The sequence below is a fragment of the Panthera tigris genome, chromosome A2 (genome assembly GCF_018350195.1).
Source record: "Panthera tigris isolate Pti1 chromosome A2, P.tigris_Pti1_mat1.1, whole genome shotgun sequence".
NCBI lineage: Eukaryota > Metazoa > Chordata > Mammalia > Carnivora > Felidae > Panthera > Panthera tigris.
In genome coordinates this window covers 94,685,911-94,706,999 of record NC_056661.1, presented here as the reverse complement: position 1 = coordinate 94,706,999, position 21,089 = coordinate 94,685,911, and the positions used below count along the sequence as shown (strand labels likewise).

At 39.1% G+C, this 21,089-nt stretch overlaps 1 protein-coding gene and 1 long non-coding RNA gene across 7 annotated transcripts in view; one reads left to right on the top strand and one right to left on the bottom strand.

Annotated features, from left to right (window-relative positions):
- The window catches only part of LOC102954144 (lanosterol 14-alpha demethylase), a 54,755-nt gene that overhangs the window by 28,574 nt on the left and 5,092 nt on the right, over window positions 1-21,089 (top strand). For 2 of the 6 annotated variants that reach the window (XM_042966310.1, XM_007076720.3), the window contains 9 exons: window positions 4,726-4,896; window positions 7,583-7,681; window positions 11,180-11,356; window positions 12,825-12,951; window positions 14,441-14,615; window positions 16,364-16,483; window positions 17,192-17,387; window positions 18,983-19,078; window positions 19,660-19,828. In XM_042966310.1, the coding sequence (XP_042822244.1) occupies window positions 4,855-4,896; window positions 7,583-7,681; window positions 11,180-11,356; window positions 12,825-12,951; window positions 14,441-14,615; window positions 16,364-16,483; window positions 17,192-17,387; window positions 18,983-19,078; window positions 19,660-19,828 (1,201 nt within the window). In that variant the 5' untranslated portion in view covers window positions 4,726-4,854. Of the gene's footprint in view, window positions 1-4,587; window positions 4,651-4,710; window positions 4,897-5,621; window positions 5,891-6,070; window positions 6,414-7,582; window positions 7,682-11,179; window positions 11,357-12,824; window positions 12,952-14,440; window positions 14,616-16,363; window positions 16,484-17,191; window positions 17,388-18,982; window positions 19,079-19,659; window positions 19,829-21,089 lie in introns of those variants that run through there. The other 4 variants (XM_042966318.1, XM_042966294.1, XM_042966307.1 and 1 more) reach the window with 4 other exon arrangements.
- LOC122233535 lies at window positions 5,260-5,623 on the bottom strand. The gene is made up of 2 exons (XR_006211127.1): window positions 5,505-5,623; window positions 5,260-5,417 (listed from the first exon to the last, which is right to left on the bottom strand). It is a non-coding gene; the product is annotated as an uncharacterized LOC122233535 (long non-coding RNA).

Here is a 21,089-nt window from a genome sequence, read left to right as displayed (position 1 = left end):
AGCTCTGTGAAGAATGCTGGTGTTATTTTGATAGGTATTGCATGGAATATGTAGATTTCTTTGGGTAGTATCGATGTTTTAGCAATGTTTATTCTTCCAATCCAGGAGTATGGAGTATTTTTCCATTTTTTGTGCCTTCTTCAATTTCTTTCATAAACTTTCTATAATTTTCAGTGTATAGGTTTTTCACCTCTTTGGTTATGTTTATTCCTAGGTATTTTATGGTTTTTGGTGCAACTGTAAATGGTATCAATTCCTTGGTTTCTCTTTATGTTGCTTCATTATTGGTGTATAGGGATGCATCTGATATCAGTGCATTAATTTTATATCATGCAAATTTGCTGAATTCATGGATCAGTTGTAGCAGTTTTTGGTGTTTTGGTTGTAGCAGTCTTTTGGGTTTTCCATATAGAGTGTCATGTCACCTGCAAGGAGTGAAAGTTTGACTTCCTCCTGGCTGATTTGGACGCTTTTATTCTTTTGTGTTGTCTGATTGCTGAGGCTAAGACTTCCAATACTATGTTGAATAACAGTGGTGAGAGTGGACATCCCTGTCTTGTTCCTGCCCTTAGTGGGAAACCTCTCAGTTTTTCTCCATTGAGGATGATATTAGCAGTGGGTCTTTCATATATGGCTTTTATGATCTTGAGGTATCATCCTTCTCGCCCTACTTTCTTGAGGGCTTTTATCAAGATAGGATGCTGTATTCTGTCAAATGCTTTCCTGCATCTATTGAGAGGATCATGTGGTTCTTGTCTTTTATTTTATTGATGTAATGTATTTATTGATTGTTTTGTGGATATTGAACCAGTCCTGCATCTCAGGAATAAATCCCACTTGGTCGTGGTGAATAATTCTTTTAATATATTGTTGGATCTGGTTGGGTAGTATCTTGTTGAGGATTTTTGCATCAATGTTCATCAGGGAAATTGGTCTGTAGTTCTCCTTTTTAGTGGGGTCTCTGGTTTTGGAATGAAGGTAATGCTGGCTTCATAGAAAGAGTTTGGAAGTTTTCTTTCCATTTCTATTTTTGGGAACAGCTTCAAGAGAATAGGTGTTAACTCTTCTTTAAATGTTTGATAGAATTCCCTTGTAAAGCCATCTGGCCCTGGACTCTTTTTTTTGGGGGGAGATTTGTGATTACTAATTCGATTTCTTTACTGGTTATGGGTGTGTTCAAATTTTCTATTTCTTCTTGTTTCAGTTTTGGTAGTTTATGTTTCTAGGAATTTGTCCATTTCTTCCAAGTTGCCCATTTTATTGGTGTATAGTTGCTCATATTATTCTCTTATTATTGTTTGTATTTCTGCAGTGTTGGATGTGATCTCTCTTCTTTCATTCTTGATTTTATTTATTTGGGTCCTTTTTTTTTCTTTTTGATCAAACTGGCTAGAGGTTTATCAATTTTGTTAATTCTGTCAAAGAACCAGTTTCTGGTTTCATTGATCTGTTCTACTGTTTTGGGGTTTGATAGCATGGATTTCTGTCCTAATCTTTATTATTTCCTGTCTTCTGCTGGTTTTGGGTTTTATTTTGCTGTTCTTTTTCCAGCTCTTTGAGGTGTAAGGTTAGGTTGTGTATCTGAGACCTTTCTTCCCTCTTTAGGAAGGCCTGGATTGCTATATACTTCCCTCTTATGACCGCCTTTGCTCATCCCAGAGGTTTTGTGCTGCAGTGTTATCATTATCATTGGCTTCCATGTACTTTTTAATTTCCTCTTTCACTTCTTGGTTAGCCCATTCGTTCTTTAGTAGGATGTTCTTTAGTCTCCAAGTATTTGTTATCTTTCCAGATTTTTTCTGGTGGTTGACTTCGAGTTTCATGGCGTTGTGGTCTGAAAATATGCACGGTATGATCTTGATCTTTTTGTACTTGTTGAGGGCTGATTTGTGTCCCAGTATGTGATCTATTCTGGAGAATGTTCCATGTGCACTGCAGAAGAACGTGTATTCTGCTGCTTTAGGATGAAATGTTCTGAATATATCTGTTAAGTCCATCTGGTCCAGTGTTATTCAAAGCTGTCAGGAATAAAATTGCTTCCTGGAAAGAAAAGCCTCTGTTATGACTCTCTCTGCAAGAATCCTGCTACAATTTGGCTGTGTTTCCCAACCCCTCACTTCTGAGGGACTGCAGCTTTGACCTGCTCAGACCCTCAGGGGGAGGGCCTCGCTGAGCAATGGCCAGGTGCTGGCTGCACCCAGGAACATTCGGAGACCACACTGCTGCCGATGCTCAGAGTCTGTGGCTGGGTGCCAGCCTGCCCCAGAAAAAGTTCGCGCGATCTTGTAGCAGCAGCGTTTCAGAGTTTATGAAAAATCACAACACACACCTGGAGCCTGGCATCACCCTTATAGTGCTTGTTCCAGCACCAGTGAATGTGGCTGTTCTCCTGGGTCCACTGGGGTCTTTGCCCCAGGGGCGGGGAGCACACAGCCTCTACCAAATGTCCTCCCAGCAGGGGAACGACCTCTTCCCATGTGGCCCTTGGACTCTTCACTCTTTGGACCTCGCTCTCTGCTCCTGAGGATTCACCCTTCCCACCAGAGCATCCCCAGGTATGGAGCTGCTGAGTTTCAGACTCTGTGCTCCCCTGTTTATAGAGTCTTAATGGAATTTAAACCCTCTCCTTTCTCCTTTTTTTGTTCAGTCCCTGGAGATGTTTCCACTTTTCCACTTTCTTTCCAGCTGTTTTTTTGCAAGAGGTGCTTTTCTGGTACTCTCCCCCATCTCCGGCCTCTCTCTGCAAGCAAAAAACAGCTCCCTGCCCTCTGTGGCTTCTCTCTCCCCCAGTTCACCTCTTCACTCTGTGTACCTGCTGAGTTTTGAGGTTCAGATTGTAGAGATTGTTGTGTTAATCCTGAAATCAGTTTTGTAGGTGTGCATGTGGTTTAGTGTTGATTTGGCTACATTTCAGGGACGAGAGACCCCCAAAAAACTTCCATGCTGTTCTGCCATCTTGGGCCCTCTCCCAACAATCTCCCTTTTCAATTTATGACGTACTTCTGAAATATCACTTTGGAAAACTCACATTAAAATAACAAAAACTATGGTTATATAATAATGAGAACTACCTTGAAGTTTTGATGAGTAAAAGGTCTTGCTTTAAAACTATTTCACAGGAAGATCATACTGGTGGCATAGGATGTGGTTCCAGAGAGAACAAAAATTGACAACCCGGGAGCGCCTGGGTGGCTCAGTCAGTTAAGTGTCCAATTTTTGCTCAGGTCATGATCTCATGGTTAGTGAGATCTTACGGTTAGTGCTGACAGCTCAGAGCCTGGAGCCTGCTTCCGATTCTGTGTCTCCCTCTCTCGCTGCCCCTCCCCTGCTGGCACTCTGTCTCTCTTTCAAAAATAAACTTAAAAAAAAAAAAAAAAATAGAAGCCCCACAACTCAATTTTAGGTCAGCAGTTTTCATTATTTTTGGTCTCAGAGCTCTTTCACAATCTTATAAATTATTAAGAGCCCTAAAGAACTTTTTAAAAAAATGTGGGTTACATCTATATGTATTGACAGTAATGCAAATTAAAGGGAAGAAATAAAAATACCAATTTATTAAAAATAACAACCCACGTTAACATAAACATGTGTATTTTAATGAACACAGTTATGTTTTCAAATAAAAAAATAGAAACATGGTACTATTTCAGATTTTTGCAAATCTCTTTAATGCCAGGCTTAATGGAAGATACTTGAATTCTCATGTGCGCTCCTGTATTCAATCTGTTGTGCAATGTTTGGGTTGAAGTATATTAAGAAAACCTGGCTTCACACAGATGTGTAGTTGGAAAAGGCAGGAATATTTTAATAACTTTTCCAGATAATTATATTTTTCTTTATAAGTTGTAGTATCTTAAAAGTTGCAGTCTAGAATCTGAAAGTATATCAATGAACTTTTTATATTACATGAAAATCTATTGGTTCGTCTTGTAGTTTGAATGAATGTTTTACCCAGGCATGATTTTGTAACATCATGCACTGGGCATCTGAAAATACTGGTTTAATGAATTATGCAAAGATTCTAATGTTGACACATCGTATACAAAATCCATTTGTTACTAAATTTTCCTCTGCAGAAAAGTCTCAAGAATTAGTAAGTTGTCAAGTTGATAATAGTAGATTGTTTTCTAAAATTCTTAATTTTTATTTGAAACATTTAATATTTTATCATTGACAACAAATATTGCCAATGAATTTCTTTAAAAGCACAAACAGGCTGATTTAATTTTCAAGAAAATGTCTGTCAAATACCCAAATCTGAATGACTGGCACTCGGCAGTCATTCTTTCAAGCAAAAATGTTATTCCATGAAAGAAGTAGCTAAATACATGTCCTCAGTGGTTGAACTTTAATAAAATTAACGTTCACTATTTCATCAAGGACATTCTTAAGTGAAATAGATAATTTTTTTTTTTTAATTGCAAGTGCATGGCAGTGAGGAATAATGAATGACTCAGTCTGGTGCCCCTGCTTTGATTTGTGCTAAGGCCGGAGAAGCTTTATTTAGTATTGATTTTACTATCAGTGCAAATTCCAGCAGTTAAAATGCAAATAACAGTATTATTATAAGGAGCTTTGACTCTGCAGGTACTCTGAACATGTCTTGGGGATACCCAGAGGGCCATGGACCACAGTTTGAGAACTGCTATGGTAGGTATTAGGATAAACTCAGAATATAAAAACAATTAAGGCATGATCCCTATTCTCAAGTTTATCTTTTAACAGAGGAAACCTATAGAGATGATTACAACATAGCTTTAGAGATACAAGAAATGGCAACAGTGGGGGATGACTCATTAAAGACCAGCATGGAAGCAGAGACCTCACAGAGTACTTTTGCAATGGAGACAAGCAATGATGAGGCCTGACCTAAGGTCAGTGGAGTGGAGACCTAAGGTGAGTGGAGAAACTTTCAAGGTGGTGGAATTATAGGATGTAGCGACTGATTAACTATGAAGAATGAAGGAGGAGGGCAATGGGGTAGATAGCAATGCCGTTCCTACATATGCATTACAGGAGGAGCAGGTTGACAGCCGGGTGGGAGGAGATAATAAATTCAGTTTTGGATTTATTGACAATGAGATGAATGTGAGGTCTCTAGAGGTGTTGACCAGGCAATTAGCTATTTCTGCTCCTTCCCTGAAAGCCCTGCAGTTTTCTCATTCGCTGCTGTATCCCCCAGTGTCTAGCTCTTAATGTTGACTGAATAAATACCTAAATACGGTCAGGAGCTCGTGAGAATAATAGAAAAAAATTAAATTTGGTAGTCATTATATATATGTTTATTTGAAACCACAGGAGTGGGTGGAGCAGTACGACGGTAGCTGTAGGACTGAACTCCCGCTTTAAATCCCTGGCGGTTCAACAGGCAAAAGTGGAGTTCTTGGGGAATGTTGCCTCAGACAGGTCGCGACGGCCTATAACACAGATTTATTTCGGAAACCTGTTTCTGGATAATCCAGACAACCACCAAGATTTGTTACCTTTATGCCGTATATTAATACCTGTCAGACTGGTTTTAACTGGGGTGGGGTGGGACTGACCTCATCGTCCCACCCTTCAGTATGCAGAAGCAGTCTTTCAAAATTCCCCTTTTCCTGACTCCGTGGGCGGTCTCTCAGAGGCCTCCGCACCCCGCCCCTAAGCAGGATCAGGTGCAGCAGACCCGCGAGCCCGGGCGAGGGGCGGTGCCCAGGCCACTCGCCCAGCTGACGTGATGTATGCTGAGATCACCTCACGAGCGCGCGGTGCAATCATCGAGAGCCCTGCGGTCTCCGCTGTCTAGTCGCAAACCTCGCTCTGAGATCCCTCCGCCCGCCCCCTCCCCGCACCGAATCGTGGCGCCCCGCACCCACGGCACGCAGGCTCAGGTTGTCTGAGGTTCCCAGAGGTAATCGCCTCCTAAACTCAAGTTCTTTTCTTTCTCTGTACCACCCATACCATAAGTGCAACTTGCTTTTTCAGGTCCTTTTTCCTGGCGTAAGGAGACCGCGGTGGTAGTCCGACTTATTTGAGAGGCGTGGCCAGCATCGGGTCCCGCCTCGTTCTGTGACGCCAAGGGTGGTGCGCGTGGGAGCCACGGGTTGGGGTGGGACTCGGTTTAGTGGGAGAGCTGGGGGCCGGGGCCGTGTCCGGACGCCCATCTGCCGGCTTCTCTCGCTCTGTGGATTCGGAGGAGCGGCCGCGACCTCGGCCTCCAGCGTCTCCAGCGAACTGTAGTGGATGCTGTGGCGGCCAGGATGCTGCTGCTGGGATTACTGCAGGCGGGCGGGTCGGTGTTGGGGCAGGCGATGGAGAGGGTGACCGGCGGCAACCTCCTATCCATGCTGCTAATCGCCTGCGCCTTCACGCTTGGCCTAGTCTACCTGTTCCGCCTTGCAGTCGGCCACCTGGCCCCCATGCCGCCCGGGGCGGTAAGTGCACCCCGGGGACCCGGGCGGGGGACGCAGCGACCGCTGTGGCCGAAGGGCGAGCCAGGCGACGACAGAGGCGGCCAAAGGGCTAGCAGGAGTGGTGACCACGGCCATGCTTGGCTGGGCGGTGGAAGCGGGCGCACTGGGGGCTGGGAGGTGGCCGTAACTCTGCTGCTGGTGGTCGAGACTGCCTTGACCTTGCTAGCCTTGGTGCTGGGGTTCCGGCTGGCCAGGACCTCCAGGATCATAGTAGTGTTACAGACTTTGGCGGAGTCCCTACTGGGGATGGGATGCCCCTGGCAGCTTCGGTCCCTGTGGCGGTCGTCTTGATGACTGCGCCCTTGTGGGGTTCAATGTCCTGCGGCCTGTGATATTGCCCCTAATGGCGACTTAATGTCAGTCTGAAGGGGGAGTGTTTGGTAGGGTAAGAGTGACTGGATTGTCACTTCTTCTGCCAATGAAGTATCAGTGTCTTTAATTTAGTGCCTTTATTGACCATTAGCTTCATACTTACCGAATATATTTGATGAATGCATCCTTAACCAGCCAACACCAAGTAGCTTTTAAAACTGCCTTTTACAGTTTTACAGTTTTACATTCCACTGCTTTTGTACAGTGGAATGTACGAACTAAAAGTTTTATGAAAGTGCCTTTTATAGTGAGTGCTAAAGCACCTGCTAGGACTGATCTACCCTCTCTTTAAAATCAATGGATGAGATGTGTTTTGTTTACTGATATATGTAGCTTCTTAAACATTTCACTTTCTGTACAAGTTACTGTTTGTCTTTTTCTATATCTTCTTTAGACAAGAATCTGGGACTAAAATTGTGAGTGGTAGTGGTGAAGATGCTGTTTGATTTTCCTGTTTTTTTTTTTTTTTTTTTTCTCCCCACTGCTGTTGGCTAACAAAGTTGCCTAGAGCCACAAATAAATATTCTGGACAGTGTTCAGCATGTGCAGTTGCAACACCTTTGTGTTTGTCTAGTTATTTATCTTACATCATGTTCTGAGTTTCTGTTTACTATGACCACTCCTAAGATATTTGCAGTTTAGCTGTTCTTAAGTTACTATTGATGCTTTATTTTTTATTTCATTTGTTTGGTCATGAACCTAAACTGGATTTCTCCTTTAGAATGAAATGTGAGTCCACATTTTGTTTTCTCTTGCAGAAAAGTCCACCATACATTTTCTCTCCAATTCCATTCCTTGGACATGCCATAGCATTTGGGAAAAGTCCAATTGAATTCCTAGAAAATGCATATGAGAAGGTAAGTCTTCCAAATAATTACAGGAAAAGAAATTAGTGCTTTTCAAACTTTCTTTTATATGGCAGAACATTAAAAAAAATTTGTGATCTTGTGCTTCTCCTCAGTATAGGAAACATTAAATTAGTGCTTCTCCTCAGTATAGGAAACATTAAATTAGAGCTGGAAGGGTCTTGGAGATCCTCTTAATCTCTTCCATGTCCTGGGTGATCTCTGAAACATCACCTGAGGGAACCTGTAGTTCTGGCAGCTATGGCCTAAAAACCACTAGCCTAAATTTTGTACTTACTGATCATAGTTAAAACTGATACTGATTGACCCTTATTTTTCTTAACTAGTCATCTGTGGGATTTTCTAACCTGCTTTAAATCTCTTCTGTGACTTCAGTTTTGTCTACTTAGGTGATGCCATGGCCACTCAGATCTTTGCCCTTCTAACAAGCTTTCCTGTGCTGATTCAACCATTTATTCCACAGGCCCACTTTGAATGGTTGTCACTCTGAATGGTTTCATTTCCACAGTATAAATTTAGACACTTTATTCTGAGACCATAACTTCTTTTCCCAGCTTGCCTGTACAGCTCCTTCCATTGTAACCATTCTTTGACCTCATTAGATCTTCTAGTCCATTGTCCCATTTACTTTCTCCTGATCTATTATAGCCTCTTTACTTTCCTTCTTTTTCCAGTCTGGCACCATGGTCCACCATTTCACTTACACTTTAGCCAATACCATACGTTTCCTTTTCATTTTACTTACATGGTAAAACCCCAACCTTGGAGGGAGGCTATTAGTCATTTTCTTCTTGCACCAGTTAGATTCATGATTCCCTACCTTGAATGAGCTTTGAACACTGCTCAACAGTTGTATCATGCCAAAGTATGGTTGGCATACTTTGTGTTTGCCACACTGACAGTTCAGACCTTCATTTTCTAAACTTCTGAATCTTCCTATCAAAGCAGATGATTTCGTCTCCTCTTTAAAGAGAGATGTATAACCATCCAAAGAGAACTCTCTCATGCTCCCACTTTGAAACATACATTCTCTTTTCTTCCTGTTACACTAATTATAAAACACTTACTTTGTGCCAATACTGAGTGCTTTAGATAGATTATTTCACTGAAGCTCCACAAATTCCTTTCAGGTATATCCATTTTATACATGATAACACTGAGAAACAGGTTATATAATTTGCTCTTGGGCTCCCTGCTGGTTAGTGGTGAAGCCAGGATTTATATATGGTCTGATTTCCAACTCTGTAGGCTTTTAATAATAATAATAATAGTAATACAACACATGTAATGTTTACTACGGCCAACATACTCTTCTATAATATATTTATATCTGACATACACATCATGGATATAATCTGTATGTATATATATATATATATATAATCTTGATAATAGTAGGAACTGTCATTATTTCCATTTTATGGATGAGGGAAACTGAAGTACAGAGAAGTTAAATTCTCTGTCTGTAGGAGCAAGGTCACAACAGCTAATACGTGGAGGACCCTGGATGTGAACCCTGGTAGTCTGGCTCTAGAATCTTGGGCTCTAGCCTACTAGGTGCTGTCACCTTGGTTTTTATTTTGTTTCCTATTGGAAGTTAAAGTCTCAATCCATCTTTTGTCTCAGGAACATTATGCTGTTTTTCTTCTTTCTATAGTGACTTCTTCAACTGGATCTTTCCTATGTTCTCTTAAAAATTTTTCAAAGGTCAAAAGGACCAGAGCTTCTGTTGACCACTCAGTCTCCTCTCATGTCCTTCCCCCTTCAGCAAGTTTTCTGTACTTACTTTGTTTCCACATCTCCTGTTTACTTACTCTTCATACCACCCTTGATTAATGAGCTCCATTTCCTAATTCAATGAACTTGACCTCTCAGCTGTATTTGTCACTGGTAACCACAACTACTCCCTCCTCCTTAAATGTGGCTTCTCTCATTTTTTCCCCCTGCTTCTCTGACTGTGCCTTCTCTAACTCATTTGTGGGCTCATGCCTGGCCATTTACTGTTGGGGTTCATGGAGGTTTGGTCCTTGGCCTTTATTCTTCCCTAGGGGATCTCCTCTCTACCTGCAGCTTCAGTTACCAGCCATATGTGGATGACACCCAAATTAATAAGCTCCAGACCTGGATGTTCACCTCTCACGTGATTCTTTTCTGAGATGTCTCAAAGGCATCAGAAATCCAATATTTCTAAAGTCTCACCCTTGGTTTTTCTCTCTCCAATCCTGGTTGTCCTGTTCTTTCTTCTCACCATTGTTCTGTTTTACAGTGAACTGAAGCCTATGATTCATTCTTGATACTTCCCTCTCCCTCTCTTAATCCATTTCCATCTGCAGATTCTCCAGAATAACTCAGTATACATTTGCTTCTATGGGCATTGTCCCACCATTAACCATGTGGCAAGTTTTCATCATCAGTTTCCTGTAATAGGCTCTAACTCGTCCTCTGGTATTCTTTCTGTTCTTGTCCCTCCCTCTTCTTCCTATAACAGCCAGAGGGACCTTTCTTTTTAAAATATGCATACATCAGTGTGTCTCTCGTATGCAGTTTAACATCTTCTATGGCTTTTCATTGCCTGTAAGGAAAAAACTCCTGAATATGGCTTCTGAGACTCTGGTGTAGGCTCTGCAGACTATGCTCCTCTGTCCTTTCCTCCACTCTTTCCTTCAGGACCTTTGTGCATGTCTGGCCACCGTGCTAATTCCTCCTCATCCTTGGAGCCTCAGCTCAGGTGGTCTTTCTTCTCTTTGGTCTCCCTTGTATCAGTTCTTTTATCACAGAGATACTTACCTTCCAGTAGTACTTGTCACATTTGCAGTTTTACATTTGGTGATGTGATTATTTGATTTTAAGTGGTATCTTTTTCAGTAGATTAAGCGTCATGAGTCTGGAACAGTATTTTTGTTCACAATTATATCCTCAGAGCCTTGTCTTCAAAATAATCAGAAAACTGCAAGGGAAAGCATTTAACACTCAACCAGACTAACAAAGAATTAAAAATGAAATCATTTAGTGTTGGTGAGATAGTAGTAAAAACGGATAACTAAATAAACTTCCGATATCTTTACACAGCAAATACTATATAACTTGTATAATAATGTAAAGATCATAACCTTTGGTGACTCCTATAAACTTTTCTCTAACCAACGGGAAAAAAAAATCTATATTCTCAGAGATACTCATTGCAGAAATATCCATAAGAAATGAAAAAACTGACACATCACCCATTTGTCCAATAATGAAAGAATAATTATTAAAATTATGTTTGTGTAAAGGATAGTAAATATTTTCAGTATAAACTGAAAAAAATGAAAAATTTATTCATATTTCATTTGGAACTGGATGAATAAAATTATAAATCTGCACAAAGACTGGGTGAATAACTGCATTAAGGCTTATGCACGTTTTAATTTTCAAAAATAAAGAGGTTAGTATTTCTTTAGTGCTCCATATTTTTTACCATCATCACTAAGGCTGCTTTTCTTTCTTTAGTATGGACCTGTATTTAGCTTTACCATGGTGGGCAAGACATTTACTTACCTTCTGGGGAGTGATGCTGCTGCACTGCTTTTTAATAGTAAAAATGAAGACCTGAATGCAGAAGATGTCTACAGTCGCCTGACAACACCTGTGTTTGGGAAGGGAGTTGCATATGATGTCCCTAATCCAGTAGGTGATGCTCTTCTCGCCAAGAAAGACATATCTATAATATAATGTTATAGGTAGTAGTGTAATATTGTACATGGAAAATGTGGAAACAATTCATTCCTTGGTTCAAAAATCTGAAGAATGAGACATTCAAAAGACAAAAACCCCTAGGTAACTGACAAAGAATGGGTATTTGTTTTGTAGTTGCAGGCACGGGCTAAGCAATTTTAAATGGTTTCCTGCACAGAGAAATACAACCAATGATAACAGTGCATTGGAATTTGAGTCCATTGGGTGACAAGAAAATCCCATTTTTTAATCAGAAGGTCCTCCTGCCATCCCACTCCTCTGAAATTCTAGCATAAGAGCTTGTTTTGAGCTAGAGATTGTTCGCTTTAGAAGTTTGGTTTCTTTCCTCCTCCTAAAGTCCAATATTAAAGTGTTGCAAGTTGATACAAAAAACACAAATGAGATCATTGGCTCAATTGCTTGGTGTGGGCTCTGGCTGAGATCCTACCACATGTTACCTAGTATCCCAGTGCAGCAGTTAGGAGTCAACATCAAATGTTATTTCTGGGGATGGGGGTGGGTGGGGGGCTGTGGGGAAATGAATGGCTCCTCAAGGCCAAAAGCAAGAGCCCTGGAAAATCCCTGTGGTCAAATATATCTATTTTTTTTCATACTGCTGATCAGATTCTTAAAATAGAAATGTCCCAATGGTTTAAAACCATTGGTTGTCTTAGGGTGAGTTTATTTTAGTCAGACTATATTGAATCATAATTAAACTTCTGGAAGATAGTGAAAGGAATGATACTTGTTTGGGAATAGAATGGGAGAATATGTGAAGTAGGATAAAAATGATATCAAAGTGTAATGAACCTTTGGGAGATGCTGTTGGTGTCTGGGTTGGTTTGGAATACCAGAAGATAACAGGATAGGAAAGGTAAGCCCTGGAGTGAGGAGTGGCAAAATGTGTATGTAGGAAGGAAGGCAGAGGTGGGGTTCCTAATTTATTGTTAGTCTAAGGCCCACGCACCAGGTGTTTCTCCACACATTACTTCAGATCCATGTAAACGTGCTAAGTTTCCCATGTCTGATGTAGTTTAAAAAAAAAATCCTTTTGGGGCGCCTGGGTGGCTCAGTCGGTTAAGCGTCCGACTTCAGCTCAGGTCACGATCTCGCAGTCCGTGAGTTCGAGCCCCGCGTTGGGCTCTGGGCTGATGGCTCAGAGTCTGGAGCTTGCTTCCGATTCTGTGTCTCCCTCTCTCTCTGCCCCTCCCCCGTTCATGCTGTGTCTCTCTCTGTCTCAAAAATAAATAAACGTTAAAAAAAAAAAAATTAAAAAAAATTCCTTTTATTGTTTTTTAATCTTTTTTCAGAATATTGTTTTCTTTGGGTGTTACAGAGTTCTTATAATAGCCTAAATGAATCTTGTGACAAAACAAAATTGTGTTTTAATGCTTGGTATTATACCGTTAATATTTTTAAGGTGTTTTTGGAGCAGAAGAAAATGTTAAAAAGTGGCCTTAACATAGCCCACTTTAGACAGCACGTTTCTATAATTGAAAAAGAAACAAAGGAATACTTTCAAAGTTGGGGAGAAAGTGGAGAAAAAAGTAAGCAAATGTTTTGGTTTTGCATTTATCCTAATATTTCTACTTTTTTTATGACTAGAAACATAAGAATATATGGTATGTATAAAAAAACAAGCTACAGCATTTGTGAAACCTCCTTAGATTTAATGGCAAGAACATGTTTTGATAACCATAGAGTTAAAAAGACCCAAGAGGAAGTGATTTTACCACTCATTTAGCAAAACTTTTAAAATGGGTTAACTAACATGCAGGTTATTCAGTTCATTTGTACAAATAATATAAAAATCGTTTTTTAAAGATTAAAATAAACTGAAAAACTTTTTGCAAGGTCATTTTAAGACAATAAAATAACTTTTTTTTTTTTTCACCCCAGTGGGCAAGTAAAAATCTAAGCGATTTAGTTTTGTATATAATACCTTATTTATTTAATATTGTATGAGAATGATTTAATTCATGAAAAAAGTAAATTTAAGTACATAGGTTTATTTTACCACCAAATGTATTATATGCTCTCTTGCGTTATGTACAGAGTATACTGAGTATAATTTGACATTCTTTGGATATTTGTATGAATCCATTCTGTAAATGGGACAATAAGTGTTCCTTTCAGAGAAAATTGCCATGCCCAAAGCAGGAAGCAACATCTGCCTACAGAGCATCAAGACCTCTTCTTAGGTCCCCATGTTTTTTCTGGGCGTGGTCTTCAGTTTCTATAAAAGGTCCAGAAACTTGATTTTATTTTTAATACACCTAAAGTTGATGTGATCTGTTTCTAACCATATAACAAGCTGATGTATAAACTAGAATGCCAACTTAATGAATACAAGTGAGACAAAGTTGTAGCACTGAGAACACCAGAATTTGCTTAACTTCATTGGCAAATCTCATTGGAAAGCCAGGTGATAACTGGAAGTTCATTTGGTACATGTGGAATTAAAGAGCAAGGCGCAACTGGGTTATTTTTAGGACGTTTAAATGTCATCAAATGTGCTTTCCTACATTGGTCTAAAATTTGGGATATACCAATTGGTGATTAGTTACAGTTTTCTTTCATATACGGTCAAGACTTCAAATTGTTGTCCTGATTTTCCTGCTTTTGACCTGGGAAATAACCCATTCCTCGGTCTTTGGACTGCTGTTCTTTGGGAAGCATCTCCGATGCATTAAATAACCTTTTGCTGCTTTTGTTACACTGCGACCTGGAACTCCTGCAACTATATTCATTTTTATCTTCAATTTATCTTTTCAAGTTGAAGAGTCATGAGTGAGGTTTAAAGATGTCTTTGTGGCCCCTGTTTTGGCCACTTGGGAGTGCTTCCCATCATGAGTTTCTTGCCTCTCTTTGTTGTGTCCACATGTCTGTCTGTAGGCTTTTTTTGATGATATGAACAGGAAGGATCTTTGGTTTTTGTTCTTAATTTTCCTTTTTAATACTTTCATATCTCTAAGAAAACAGAACATTTCAAAAGAATATTTGGTAATAGAACGGGAATGATCTTTTTTCCTCTAGATTTGTTTGAAGCTCTTTCTGAGCTCATAATTTTAACAGCTAGCCATTGTTTGCATGGAAAGGAAATCAGAAGTCAACTCAATGAGAAAGTGGCACAACTGTATGCAGATTTGGATGGAGGTTTCAGCCATGCAGCCTGGCTGCTACCAGGTTGGCTCCCTTTGCCGAGTTTCAGGTATGGATAAAAAAAACTATGCTTATTTCACTGTAGAACTGCTGTAGTGTCGGTATACTTTACGTTAACAAAGATAAAAAATAAAAGAGACAAATTAGGGGAGATTATGAGCCCCCATTCTTCTATAAGAATTCAAGACAGGTTTTCTGTATATAGTGAGCTCATTGAAGATAAGTTTCAGTTTATTAAAGAAGTGATTTGTTGTCCAGCTGTTCTAATATTTTAAAACCTACTTATCGCACATATTCCTTGTAGTCAGGAAAGTCTCTCAACTCTATCTGAAGGTGATACACCCCTCTATGCACTTATTTGAAAATATTTGACTGTTTTTATAGCATATTGTGAAATATCTTTCTTTTGAAGTATTAGTGGCTTTCTTTAATTTTCTCTCTCTTCTTACAACTATACTGTGATTTCCTTAAGGGCAGGGACCATCTGATACAAAGAAATACTGCTTATAGGACTTGACATACAGCTTGTGTATCAGTGGGCTCTCTGTACCTGTTGATTCACTGCTGTTCAGGTGAGAGATGGAGAGGAGTTAAGTTGGTACTCCCTTTTCCTTCTGCTACTTCTGTATAGTTACAGGATAAAGAGGGGAAGAAAAAAGGAAAACCAGGAGGGTTTCTCTGGAATTCTTTAGAACTCGTAATACTTTATAAGGAGCTTTGCAGTTTTCAGAATTCTTTCATGCATAGCCTGTAATGGATTCTCCAGAAATGCGCATCAAGTCTGTTTTTACCTCTTCTGTCTCCTGGATGAAGTCAGAAGTTCCTGAGCTTGGTACAATAGACCTTTCACACTTCAGCCCAGTCTTTCTCAGTCTTACCTGAACCAACTGATTTAACCAGAGTATTCCATTGCTTTTCTTAAACAGGCCTTATGTTTTTCCTGGCACTGCTGTGTTCATTTTGGTAAACTTCTTCTGCCCACATTATCTCAGTTGATCCTCAGTGACAGTCTTACAAACAAAGCAGGGCAGCAATTTTTATTAGAAGGCTTGGTTACAAAGGGGCTAGGTAGTCAGATTGCCTGGTTTTAAATTTCACCTGCATTGCTTTCTGGCTCTAGTGAGTTCATGCAGTTACCTGTGAATTGAGGATAATAGCATCTACCTCACAGGAGGTCAAAGTGGGTAATTCATGTAAAACACTTAGAGTACCTGTTACCCAGTGAGTGCCCTACTTTAAAGGTAAGATTTGGGGAGCTGAAGTTTGTTTTGTGACTCTACTAGTGTTTTTGCCCCTTACAAAACATGTGGTCTCAGAAAATAAAAATAATCAAATCCTATATGCTATAGTCATGTTCTAAATCCTAGATTTTATATAATCCTAAATAAATCTTAAGTTATTCAAATCCTGAATCCTACAGAAAAACCAGAATGACTATCTTCTTCAAGAATTAATTTGGTCAAAATTGGAATTCCATTAATTTAAAGGATTATTCTGCTGTTAAACCAGAAATGGATTCTACAGGAATAATCACAAGTCTTATGTTAGACCTTCATTAGAACGCAGGTGGTGGTATGTTAATAGTCAGGGTCACATATTGTAAAGACACCTTTCTTGCCTTTAAGGACCCTGGACATTTCTAACAGTATAAGAATTTTATGGCTTTTTTTTTTCCCCTCTTGGTTCTGATTTTTTGTCGATTATTATAGAGTTATTCAAGTTAGTTAAATAAGGTTATTTTCAAAATGAACTGATGCCAGAAAGTACTTCGTAGTCATTTTCATCTTTGAATTGCAGACGCAGGGACAGAGCTCATCGAGAGATCAAGAATATTTTCTATAAAGCAATCCAGAAACGCAGACAGTCAGAAGAAAAACTTGATGACATTCTTCAAACTTTACTAGATTCTACTTACAAGTAAGAGCTCTTTTAGCATGTGTCAGGCTAATGCAGGAAATTATACATTACAACATAGTTAAATAATTACAATTAAAAAGTAATGATGCTGACAGAATTAGTAGCTGTGACCCTTGGACTTTTTCAATGGATGAGACATAAAATAGTGGGAACCTATGCCTTAGTGAAGTCCCAAGTGACTGTGCATGGGAAAAAGTTTGCTGATAAACTGCAGGGAAGTATTTTGTAATCAAAATCCTATTTGTCTTTGGTCTTTCTCTTTTCCCTAAAGGGGGAAAAATTCTCACTTGTGATGGGCAAATGCAAGAGACTATTATACCTGAAAAATGTATTCACCATGACCCTTTATTTAAATGTTGACAAGGGGTGCCTGGGTGTCTCACTCGGTTAAGCTTCTCTTGATTTTGGCTCATGATCTCACAGTGATGGGATAGATCTCACAGTGATGGGATCTCACAGTGATGGGATGATCTCAACAGTGATCATGATCTCACAGTGATGGGATAGAGCCCCCTCTTGGGCTCTGCGCTGGGCATGGAGCTTGCTCCTGCTTAAGATTCTCTCTCCCTCTCCTCTCTGCCTCTCTCCCCCACTTGCACTTTCTCTCTCTCTCTCAGAATAAATACATAAAAATAAAAAAAAATAAATGTTGAGGCCTGAAATGGGTCTGCCACAATGGTAAATTTGTGTTTGTGATTCACTCTGTAGGGATGGGCGTCCTCTGACAGATGATGAAGTGGCAGGCATGCTTATTGGACTGCTCTTGGCAGGGCAGCATACATCTTCAACTACGAGTGCCTGGATGGGCTTCTTTTTGGCCAGAGACAAAACACTTCAAGAAAAATGCTATTTAGAACAGAAGACAGTCTGCGGAGAAGATCTGCCTCCTTTAACTTACGATCAGGTTTGTGGATTTTTAATTTCATTGCTGCCTTATGACTTTGAGTATCTAATGAGTGGCTAATTTTTAGAGGGGGCAATTTGAGATCTTCTATTTACTGTAAATTAAATTAGCTTCTTTATTTTTAGAAAACTCCCCATAGCCCTCCCTGAAATGTCTTAATGTTGGATCCAGTTTGCTAGTATTTTGTTGAGTAATTTAGCATCTATTCATAAGGGATATTGATGTGTAGTTTTATTTTTGGGTGTGTAGTTTTATCATGATGTCTTTGACAGGTTTTGATATCAGAGTAATGCTGGTCTAATAGAATAAGTTTGTAAGTGTTCCCTCTTTTATTTTTTTGGAAGAGTTTATGAAGGATTGGTATTAATTCTTTCTTATGTGTCTGGTTAGAATTCACCAGTGAAGCCATCTCAGTCTGCTTGTCTTTGTGGGAAGTTGTTTGATGATTTGTTATAGATCATGTGTTCTGTTTCATCCTGAGTCTTTGGTTTATGTCTTTCTAGGAATTTGTCCATTTCATCTAGGTTACCTAATTTGTTGGCTTAAAATTGTTATAGTATTCTCTTACAATCCTTTTTATTTCTGTAAGGTCAACAGTGATGTCTCCTTTTTCATTCCTGATTTAATAACTTTAAAAAAAATTTTTTTTTTAACGTTTATTTTTTTGAGACAGAGAGCATGAACGGGGGAGGGTCAGAGAGAGGGAGACACAGAATCTGAAACAGGCTCTAGGCTCTGAGCAGTCAGCACAGAGCCTGACGCGGGGCTCGAACTCATGGACCGCGAGATCATGATCTGAGCCGAAGTCGGCCTCTTAACCGACTGAGCCACCCAGGCGCCCCAATAACTTTTAAAACAATAGCTTAATTGATTCATAACTTACATACCATAGAATCCATTTAGAGTGTACAGTGTAGTGTTTTTTTTGGTATAGTCAGAATTGTGATGGTATCACAATTTTAGAACACTTAAATCACTTCCAAAAGAAAGCTGGTACCCATTAGCAGTCATGCTCCATTTCTCCTGCTTCTGGCAACCAGTAATCTTTTTGTCTATATGGATTTGCCTTATTCTACAATTTCCTACAAATGGACTGGCTTCTTTCGCTTGGCATGTTTCCAAGTTTCATCCATGTTGTAGCATGTATCAGTACTTTGGCCTTTTTTATTGCCAAGTTATATTCCATTGTATGGATATCCCACGTTTATCTATTCATCAGTTGATGGACATTTAGGTTGTTTCCATCTTTTGGCTATTATGAATAATGCCGCTCTAAACATTTAATCACAGGTTTTGAAAAAGCTGACATTGATGATTTTTGCTAGTGTTTTCACCTTTTTAGATAAGTAAATTTTTGCAGGTCCTTACTATGCCATTCTTCAGGGTGATTACCTCTCCTGTGGGTGTCTTGCCTCCTTTCTCTTGTTGACTGTGGTTAGTAATAGAACAAGATAATCTCAGCTACTGAACTAGTTACTTCTGTACTTCTACCAGAAGTTAAACTATCTTATAATAACCCAGAAGTTTAAATAATATTGCATACTATTGAAGTAAGTTAAAATTTGTAAAACTCAGGAAATGATTTTCTTTTTTAGCTCAAGGATCTAAATGTACTTGATCGCTGTATAAAAGAAACATTAAGACTTCGACCTCCTATAATGACTATGATGAGAATGGCCAAAACCCCTCAGGTAAGTCTCTTGGTTAGATTTCCCCTTTCATGCGTCCAGTTTGTATTTATCAAAAAGAAGAAATATTATAATAGCAAAGAGAATTTTTCTAATTAAGAAAGAATAATCATTTCTGTGTAATTTCAATTTTATGTATTCTAACTCTTGATATATAATTATATATTCAATTTATACAGATATTTTTATATAAATAATTGCAGAATATATACATTCTAATCTGTTCCCTGCATTTTTACTTAACAATTAGGGTTTTTAAAATGGTAATATATTTTTTCTTGGTTTAAAAAAAAACATGTTGAAGAAAATTCTGACAGTATGGAAGAATATGAATTGGATTATGAAGGTTCCTTGAAATCCCTCTGCTACCTCTGAGGCGTTTATAGCTTTTTTTAATTTCCAGCCCCATTTTGGGTCACTTGGAAGTCATCTTGAGTTAAAATAATTTTCAGCTGGCCTGTCATCTAGCTAGTTTTTAAATATAAGTATAGCTCATGTGGGTTAATGCTTTATTACACAGTGGTCTGGTTATTTGGTAAAATATTGTTATATTTTCTAAGGAAATGTGTTGCTTTCATTTGTAGACTGTGGCAGGTTATACCATTCCTCCAGGACATCAGGTGTGTGTTTCTCCTACTGTCAATCAAAGACTTAAAGACTCATGGGTAGAACGCCTGGACTTTAATCCTGATCGCTACTTACAGGACAATCCAGCATCAGGAGAGAAGTTTGCCTATGTGCCATTTGGAGCTGGTAAGATACCATTTTACATTTGGAATTTTTGTTCTGAGAATGTGTTGATGTTTGTCAAAATAACCCATGTGAATTTTATTTACAAATACCTTTTCCTTTCCTCATACGGACATTCCTGTAAACATTTGTAGGAGTATAATCTTTGCCAAGTTAGAAAAAGTACTTTATTTGTACTAAAGGAAATAGTTTTATGAATTTTTACACAATGCTCTTTTACCTTTTAACTAATTTAGTTTTATCAGGGTTAATTTTGATAGTTCACTCTCTTTTCCCTTAAAATAGTATTTAAAGCTCTTTATGAGTTATTTTAAAGAGCTACTGGAATTAGCACACCATTCAGGCAGTCATTTCAGATTAAATATTACAGCTTACTAGTGTTTGTTTCAGAAAAGAGTAAAAGCAGTCTTTTTTAAATTGAAAATTTTCTGGATTGTTAGTTAACTTTTTGGTTCTCTGCCTGTATCCTTAAGATAAAATGGTCTTTCAATTTGGGCAGGTTGTGCATAGGTTTGCAAACATACATTTGAAAACGTACGTTTTCAGTTAATACCCTTATATTATCCAGGCAGACCCTTGTTCCTGCAGTAGTTTCCCATTTCACTGGCACTGTGCAGATTAAACTGTATTCTAGGACTTCTTGTTCAGTCTTTCCAGAGATTTTAAGTGGCATGACCTTTTTGTCATTGGTCACACTTTTTCCATATGTAAAGGAAAAGTATAAAGTCGTTTAGGAACTTCAGATCTTATTATCTTACAAACATATTTAATAATATGGTATACAAAATCTCTTATGAAAAGGTCATAGATTATTCAATTACCTGGCTTCCACTTGAACTTATTTAGGTAACAGGTGGCTCAGTTACCTTCTATGGTAGCTCACTTAGTTTTTTAGACAGCTCCCATTAAAAAAAAATTTTTTTTTAACGTTTATTTATTTTTGAGACAGAGAGCATGAACGGGGGAGGGGCAGAGAGAGAGGGAGACACAGAACCGGAAGCAGGCTCCAGGCTCTGAGCCATCAGCCCAGAGCCCGACGCGGGGCTCGAACTCACGGTCCGTGAGATCGTGACACTCAACTGACTGAGCCACCCAGGTGCCCCAGACAGCTCCCATTTTTAAAAACTTGTATTAGAGCTATAATCTGGGGGCACCTGGCTGGCTCAGTCAGTAAAGCATGCGACTCGGTCTCAGGGTTGGGAGTTCAAACCCCACATTGGGTGTGGAGCTTACTTTAAAAAAAAAAGAACAAACTGCCATCTGT